We start from the raw sequence: 9,281 nt of genomic DNA, 5'->3' as shown, positions 1-9,281 counted from the left end.
TAAATAAACGAAATGACGTAACAATGATGATGCGTTGTCATGTTATATTGAAGTTTTGAATCTAATTCAAAAAGCTGTTTTATTTTTAACAAAACATTGTATGTTTCTTGTTTTGATGTTTTTAAAAGTAATGTTTTTTATATCAAAAAATATGTTTGATAAAAATTAACAATATCGTTTTCGCATTGTTCTGGAAATATCAAAAGATATTTCGGTTAGTCAAGAGCCAATTTAACCTAAAAACTTGACAGCTTGGCGTCATATTGTGGCGTATTGAAATAAACGTCAAACATAATTTGATTAATTAGATATTGCGTAACTATTTTGTAATTAATATGTCCACTAATATTATTCCTGACACTCTACAAGATCTTAGAGCATGTTTAGTTTGTTCGCTAATAAAAACCATGCACCAATTCAAAAAAGATGGATGCAACAATTGCGAAACTTTTTTGAAGCTGAAGAATAATATGGACAACATATATGATTGTACGAGTTCAAATTTTAAGGGCATGGTCTGTATGATGAATTCTAAGGATAGTTGGGTTTGTAAGTGGCAAAGAATACAGCAGTTCTCTCCGGGTATGTATGCCATTTCAGTCTGTGGACGTCTTCCGAGGGCTGTTTTAAGAGACATGCGAAACCGTGGTGTTTCTTACAAAAACAGGGATACAAGTAATTAGATTAATTAAATTTTGTATTTTTTATTAATATTTATTGGTTTATAAAAAGAATATGTTAGTTAAATAGTGTGTAAAAAATATGGTTTAAATGCCAGAAGTATTGTAATTACATTAAAAAATAAGAATAACAAGCACGGATTTTTTTATTTACTGTTTTAAATTTCTTTATATGAAGATTTGTTAGTTCGTGAGTTTACACTGACTAAGCAAAGTACAATAACATATTTGGCCCCCAGTTCGTGGCAGACCTTAGATGATGCTTAAAATTAATGCGAAGAAAGCTAAAGAAAAAAAAACAATAATTTAGGTTAGAGAAGCAATTATACATATAATACAAATAGAGCACTGCAATATAGGCCCTTCCCCCAGTGCGACAAGGAAAACTGACGCAAAGCAGTCCCTGCATATCTTTCTAATGGGCTGGGTTTATCGACAACGTAACCTACATGAACAAATGAAAGGTCTGGTTAGGAATATTTAAACACCATTCGACCATTTTTCTATGAGGAAAATTTATATTCAAAAAAGTTTTTAGACATGCTACAAGAAGAGATTTTACCGAGATTTGCAGAAATAGCTCACGATGAAGAAGAAATCTGGTTTCAAATGGATGGATTCCCTTTGCACAATAACTGGGAGGTTGAGAAATTCCTTAGAAACAGCTTTAATAATTCTTTGATTGGACCTAACGTTAACATTAAGTGGCCTCCGAAATCGGGAGATCTAGCTGTAAACGATTATTTTATCTGAGGGCATCTAAAACAAAAAATCTTTTCTGGCCAAAAATTTACAGATATTGAAGCACTAAAAATTCAAATTATTGAAGTGTTTAAAAATAACGCCACGCGTTCTGGCTAATGCTAGACGAAAATTTTACAATCGATTGGGGTACTTTTTAGTACAAAATGGTGGATTTTTTATATATTTTTGTTATAGTTTTATGTTTAGAAATTATCATAACTTATTTTTAGCAATAAGGATCACAGTAAAAGTAAAGTAAAGTTTGTGTAACCTTCTGGCTAAACGTCTAGTGTTAGAGTTTTCAGGTCGCGCAAGCGCCCCTAACTTGACTTAACGACTACTTTCGTAGCCAGGAACGACGGCTTTACGTGCCCTCTGAAGCACGGTGGGAGCTCAGTTAAATTAGAAATTGAAAATTTTGTCGGTGCCGGGATTCGAACCCGGGCCCTCCAGCTTGTTAAGCCAGTAACATAGCCACTGAGCTACGGCTGCCACCAAGGATCACAATAAAACTATATTGAAATTCTTTGAATCGTTGTATAACCTGGAATTGAATTGGAGTATATTAGAATATGTTACGTTAAATAAAGATCTGACAGTGCTCGCATTATTGCCTGAATACAACATTATTGCGATTTTTCGCCAACTGAGTACATTTCATTACCTCTATGGCTTTGTAAATAACATAATTTATTATTTATAAAGTAATATTTAGTATTTCAGTAGTAGTAGTAGCTAGCACTGCAGAGAGAGTAAAAAATAGAAAATCTCCTGGCGATGTTGGAGTAAATGGTATGCATATGATCTGCAAAAAGATTTAGGAAACCGGAGAGTGGCCTAATAACTGGACAACATCCACTTTCATTCCTAAATTCAAAAAAGTAACTCCGTTAGATTGCAGCAACTACAGAACGGTAACCCTAATATCTCATGCAAGCAAGGTTCTACTTCATGTAATACATGAAAAGACTAAAAGCTTTTCTACTGCCTCAGATATCAGAAGAACAAGCGAGATTTGTCCCAGGAAAAAGGCACAAGAGAACACATCCTTAATGTCAGACAGCTAATCGAAAAAATTCTTGAATTGAATACTCCTATGCTTATGTGCTCTGTGGATTACACAAAGGCCTTCGATAAAGTCAAATGGCAGCAGCTATGGTCCATACTAGCGGAAATGGGAACACCCCACCACTTAATTCAACTAATTAGAAGTCTATATGAAAATATTAAGTGCAGAGTAAAAATAAACAACACCCATTCCGATCATTTTAGAACAGAGGCAGGTGTCAGGCAGGGATGCATAATCTCGCCAACTCTGCTTAATATCTACAGCAAACACATTATGCGAAAGGTACTAGACGGATGTAAGGGTGGAATATCAGTAGGAGGTCAAAAAATCAGTAACTTGAGATATGCTGATGACACTTTAATAATCGCAGCAAATCAAGAAGAAATGGAAGATATAATGGGATGTCTGGAGGAGAAAAGCAAAACATATGGACTAAAACTAAATAGGAGTAAGACAAAGATCATGATAGTAGACAGAGCTCGGAATAATCTTCAACACATTAAAGAAATTGGGGGCTTTGAAGTAGTAAATAGTTTCATATACCTGGGCTTCCTAATAACAAATGACGGAGGGTGTGACAGAGAGATACGTAGAAGGTTGACTATTGCTAGAACAGCTATGATGAAACTGGTAACAATTTAGAAAAATTCCAGCATAACAATATACACAAAACTAAGGCTGGTAAGGGTACTCATTTTTCCCATAGCCACATATGCATCCGAAACGTGGGCCTTAAAGAAAGCAGATAAAAATAAACTAGCCGCTTTTTGAAATGTGGGTATACCGCAGCATGTTAAGAATATCCTGGATTGATCATCGCACTAACGTATCGATATTAGAACAACTTAAAGTAAAGGATAGATTGCTTAAACAAATACAACGAGATGTTTACAGTATTTTAGACATATTGCTAGAAGAACAGGTACGAGGGAAAAACTGATAGTCGAGGGTAGAGTGGAAGGAAAGACACCTAGGGAAAGATCTCCAAGCCGTTGGGTAGATCAAACAAAAATATTGATTAACCAAGCCGAACCAAGTTACATGAAGCCGAACAACTAGCACGGGACAGGAAAGGATGGAGGGAAATCGTGAAAAAACTGTAAATGCCTAATGGTGTCTCTTCTTCTTCAAGTGCCATCTTCGTTCCGAAGGTTGGCGATCATCAGGGCTATACGTATTTTCGAAACTGCTGACCGAAACAATTCGTTGCTGCTACAGCTATACCATTCCCGTAGATTCTGTAGCCAGGAGTTTCGTCTTCTTCCTATGGACCTTTTTCCTGCTATTTTCCCTTGCATAATTATTCGAAGCAGTTCATATCTTTCGCCTCTTGTAATGTGTCCCAAGTATTGCAGTTTTCGCTTTTTGATCGTAAATATGACTTCCTTTTCTTTATTCATTCTTCTTCTAATGGTGTCACCACATCCCAAAAGGGATTAGGACTGAGGAGGAGGAACAGTAGTAGTGTTTAGTAAAATTTATTGTTTAAAATGTAATCATAAAATAAAAATATGGACAATTTAAATATGGTCAAACATCTTACATCAATATAATCAAACACAACACGTCATACACATTCTTGCACTACGTGTGGCCTGACTTTTAAGGGTAACCTGAAAAATGTATTATATTTTTGCAAAATTTTGGAATATGTTTAATTCGAAGAACAATCTTAACATTTGGCTTTAATAAAGATTTCGGACCTCGAATAATAGTTTCCTATAAATTTTGATGTAAAATAATTAGAGAAGCAGGAATTGAACAATTTAGAATTTCCCATTGAGTTTCCTATATAAATAAAATCTCTTCTCAGACAACAGGGAACAGGTTATTGACAGACGTTTAGACATTGATAATAATTTACTCATTTTAACCACAGAAATAAAATATGCATTAAAATACATGAACACTGCACAAGCACCTGATCATGACAACATAAGATGAAAACTGCTTGCAAAAATTAAAGAAGACATCCCTGCAAAAATCTTCAACAATATATACGGGGTGTTTCATTAATAATTGGAAATATTTTAACTGAAAATTTCTGGGCTCAAAATAATAAGGTTTAACCAAAATCACTTAAATAAAATGTGCCTCCTTGCTGAGATACAGGGTGTTCTATTTAAAACTTTAAAACTATTTGTACCCAGTACTTTAAAACTATTTGACATATCCTTGTCATACTTGGCAGGAAGTGTAAGTGTTGTACCCTCTACTAATTTATGTTAAATAAACATTTCTGGCTACTACCAGAGGCGTACAAAAGGGGAAAGTGAATGGTTGACCCTTACCAAATTCTACGCCACTGGCGGAATTGCCATTTAAGCACAATGTTTCGGTTCTCCAAATCTTTCTATGTAAACATTCTCTTTATTAGTAACAATAAAGTCGTCATTTTTCGAGATATTTGATTAATGTATTAATTATGTCGCTGTTTTTGGGTCATAGAATTTCATTTACAGTATTGCCCAAAATAAACAGTACTGAAACTGAAACATAGATGTCGCTTTGTGCCCGCTGTCATATTCAAATTAACTAGTATTCGCTCCATGCGTGACCATGGTAGGGGTACCTTGAAACGATGCCAGCGTGCGTAGCGGCGAAATATGACAAAATTGGAATCATGGAATCTTTTTACGCATAAATTTTATCAAAAATGTGTGCAAATACATGTTGCGTATTTAATTGTGCTAATAATAGCAAAAATAGTAAGTGTAGTTTTTATAGGTTCCCAAAGATTACATATAAATTAGAGAAAAGAAAAAGATGGATCTGTGCTATTAATATGAAAAAGTAAATATCACATAACCTCATTTTTATGCAATTGAAATAGGAAATATTTAAATAATTTACCTTAAATGATATTTTATAAGGCTTCAAGCTAACTGCAGAGTGCCTCATGACTAGCTTTTATATCATACCTTTTACTATTACTGTTTTTAATTATACATATGCTCTTTCACGTGAAAAACTTGATTTGCCAGTACTAGATTTTTCCCTTTCTTTTCTATTTTAGATTAAAAAGATATATTATGATGAATTTTGAGAAACCCAGTTTTTAATACTACATTTATTTTGTACATAAACTGAAAAAATATAATTAAAAAGTTAATTATTAATAATTGTCAATTTCGCCTGTATTTAACAATGTCAAACATATGTCATATGTTTAACCTGAAAATTGGTAGGTCCAAAACAATCAGATGAAGGCGGTAGGTGTCGCGTCAGTCATGCACGGAGCGAATAGACCTGTCAAGTAATCCTTAAGCAATGAATTATTAAGGCCTAAATGTTAAAAAGAGGGTTAAGTACAGAGGAGAAAGTGTTTCTTGTGGAGCATTATTTTCACTCATACGGAATCGGCCGACGTAATATTGCAAGTCTGCAATACGTGTGTCATCAATCCACACAACGGTTTAATAAACGTTTTCCAAGTAATTTTATAATTTTGAAGGTTGTTGAAAAGTTTAGAAATACGAATAATGTATTGTAATATCTTGGAAAATCCGAAAGCCTGCCAGAACAAGAACAGCGTTGCATCTTGGCTTAAAACGAACTTCCTTGCAAAGAATCCTGAAGGAGCTGGGTGTATTTTCGTATGTGATTTAGGTACATTAACAATTACATCCCAGGGATTATCACAGTAGAGTGGAATATTGTGCCAGAATTCTAGCATTACAGTATGAAAATCCTTAATTTTTGAAAAATGTATGGTTTTCAGACGAAGCATATTTTCATTTGTTAGGCCATGTCGGACAAATAGATTTCTGGCCTTTGCCAGACCAGATGAAGTTTAAGAAGTTCCTTTTCATAGCGCAAAAGTGAGTGCCTGGTCTGCAGTTTCGGCACACGGAATCATTGGTTCATACTTTATCGAAAAAAATGGTAGGCAACCCACACTTAGGTAGCAACAGGGGTACATACAAATTTTAACACGCTTTATCCCTGATTTTGTCGTGCACGTAATTTGGCATTTCGAGACCAATTTTTCCAGCAGGATGGGGCAACTTGCCTTACTGCTGTTGCAGTTCGTCAATTTCTTCAGGGATATTTTCCAAACAAATTAATTTCACGATTTACTGACTTCCCCTACCCTGCAAATTTCTCCAGACGCATACATTTGGTGCATGGCTAAAACCGCCGTTTTTAAACGGGCACCACAAACCATCAATTAGTTAAAAGATACCGTTAGAGCCTTCTTAGCGGATTTGAGACAACATTTATTCCATAACATTACGATAAATCTGGAATATCGGTATAAAGTCTGTCTTGAGAGAGGAGGAGCTCATTTAGAACATGTTATAGAGTGTCAATAATATGTTCTATATGTTTTTTAAAACAATAATATAATTACAAGTTCAGTACTGTTTATTTTGGGCTATATTGTATTATGCTAATGAAATTTTAATCGATAATCTTTGTCAATCTTTTTACCCTCAATATGCGGGTAAAATGATCCCGTTGCCATTTTTTTTTTATTTTGTGTATTTTTTAAAAGTGAATAAAGATTTTTTCAAAAAAATTCGTTTTCTCTTAAGATAAATTACTCTTTTAGAGGTTTATCCTATTAAAATGCAATTTTAAAAGTATTTTGCCATTTTTAAGTAGTTTTTTTATAGGGAGATTATTTTATACCCCTCTCCCCTAGATTTGTTAGTAAAAACTATTTGGAGGAAAAATCTTAGGGCTATATATAAAAGTTAAAAGTGCACATGCTACTAGATAAGATATTAATCTGAGTTTTGGGTGGATAAAAATATTCAACAGGTTTTCTTAAAAAGAACTGTACAAAATAAAATATTCGTTTAATCAAATTTACTTTTGCTTATTTTTGCAACGTGTATGCCACCACCATAAATAAGTATGAGTTTTACTTATCACAGCGCCGTCTACAGGTTATGAAAAGAACCTTTTACCTTAATATTTTAGCTTTCGGTTTATATACTGCTTTCGTTATATGTGACTTCGTGAAAAGCATCAATTTTATAACAATGTCAAAACTGCTTAAATTGATAAAGATGCACATAAATGCACTTACCTATCTATTTCCGAAAGCCATCAACATGCAGCGATCGAATTCGGATATTTGTGGTTGACTCATGCTGCATCTTTTATTACTTCGCTTTTCTTTGGCAACGATCTAGTCTGTATATTGCTCCTAGAGATGCTGTAGTTGGATCGAGATTTGGATTGTGAATACGGAATTTTGAAAAGAAATATAGAATATGCATGAAGTATGCAACTCATTGTTGTGCACTCTTCCTTCTTGTATTCCGAGACCATGAATTGTAATATAGGCTTTTATTAAGTTTATTTATTCTTTATGAAAAGTAAAGAAATATGTAATTGCAAATAAAATATAAATCTACGACAATTTGAATACAGGATATCCCAAACTCCTAAAATATTATTAGTTGACTGAAACCGAAGTTGACAATTTATACGTTAATATTTTAAAGCTCTCTTTAAGTTCTTATCATAATTTATAATCCTTTACTTAAAATAACTTCTTGGATGTTTTTTAGTAACAAAACATAACGACAATTCTGCCTATGAAAGATGACATATCTGTATAAATTACATAATATTGAATATCTTACTGCTTCTTTTTATTTCTCAGCTTTTCCCTTTTAAGGGGTCAGTGTTACTCTTCTTCACCACTCATTTCTGCGCATCGTGGCGTCTTCATCTAAAACTTATTCTCTTAAGTCCTCTGCCACACAGTTCTTACATCTTCTCCTTGGTTTTCCTCTATCCCTCTTTCCCTCAACTTCTTAAAGCTGTATCCTTCGTCCCACTTAGTTTTACTTAGTAGTCACTTTTACTTCTGACGTAAGCAAACCATTACAGTCAGTAACCTTTTTGATACAGTAGTCACCTTGGCTCTTTCCGTTGTATTTTCCGTTTTGTAGAAGCCAAGGTATTTAAATTCTCCTACTGGTCCTAGTTTTTCTTCAAACAATTCAATGTCCCCAACCCTTACTGTTCCACCCATTAAATTGATGCCTTTGAGATGTGGGGCTGGAAAGGAATGCTGCGCATACCTTGGACAGCTTATAGGACAAACGTTTCCATTCTAAACCAACTCGAAATTAAAAAAAGGCTGTTCACAATATGTCTGCAACGTATCCTGCAATTTCTCGGTCACGTGGTTCGCAGAGGTGACGATAGTTCGGAGCGAATAATTGTTTCTGGAAACGTTCCGGAGAAAAGATCAAGAGGACGATCACCAACTAGATGGTCCGACCAAATTAAGAATTTAGCTGGAAACTCATTCTGCGAAGCTCTCAGAGCAGCTGATGATAGACCAATGGAGAGAAATTGTTAGGAATATTGGTAGAAATCACGATCCTCAGTAATGGGGAAATGACAAGAGAGAAAGAACTTTTCAACTTCTCCTCTAACATGTCTTTGCTCTCCTCTAATAACACAATATCGTTAGCAAAGAGCATTGACCAAGGAGCCCCTTCTCTTACCTTCCCCGTCAGTATATCCAAACATTTAAACAGGTGACACAGTGAAGAGCCTTGATGGAAACCAACCATTACTGGAAAACTTTTGGTCTTTAGTCCTTATTTGGTGTACGCTCCCTCATATATTTATCCTTCAAGGGCGTTAGGTACTGCTTAGGAACCCATTTCTCTCTTACATGCAGTGTGTAAAAGCCAAATGGAATAAATTCATTATTTAGGTTACTGTACATATTTATAAAAAATCCCGAAACACGTCAAATTTAAATTATAACTTGACATTCTTTAACGTGAAAATGCAACCCCTACCTTCAACCC

General features: G+C 34.5%; 1 protein-coding gene across 1 annotated transcript; it reads left to right on the top strand.

Moving 5' to 3' along the window:
* Positions 1 to 296: 296 nt before the first annotated feature.
* LOC140432115 (transcription elongation factor SPT4-A-like) lies at positions 297 to 772 on the top strand. The gene has a single exon (XM_072519952.1). The coding sequence runs from the start codon at positions 336 to 338 to the stop codon at positions 681 to 683; it is 348 nt and encodes a 115-aa protein (XP_072376053.1). The 5' UTR covers positions 297 to 335; the 3' UTR covers positions 684 to 772.
* Positions 773 to 9,281: the final 8,509 nt, after the last annotated feature.

The sequence above is a fragment of the Diabrotica undecimpunctata genome, unplaced genomic scaffold, assembly GCF_040954645.1.
Source record: "Diabrotica undecimpunctata isolate CICGRU unplaced genomic scaffold, icDiaUnde3 ctg00002868.1, whole genome shotgun sequence".
Taxonomy (NCBI): Eukaryota; Metazoa; Arthropoda; class Insecta; order Coleoptera; family Chrysomelidae; genus Diabrotica; species Diabrotica undecimpunctata.
The sequence above is the reverse complement of the archived record's forward strand: the minus strand, read 5'-3'. Positions and strand labels throughout refer to the sequence as shown.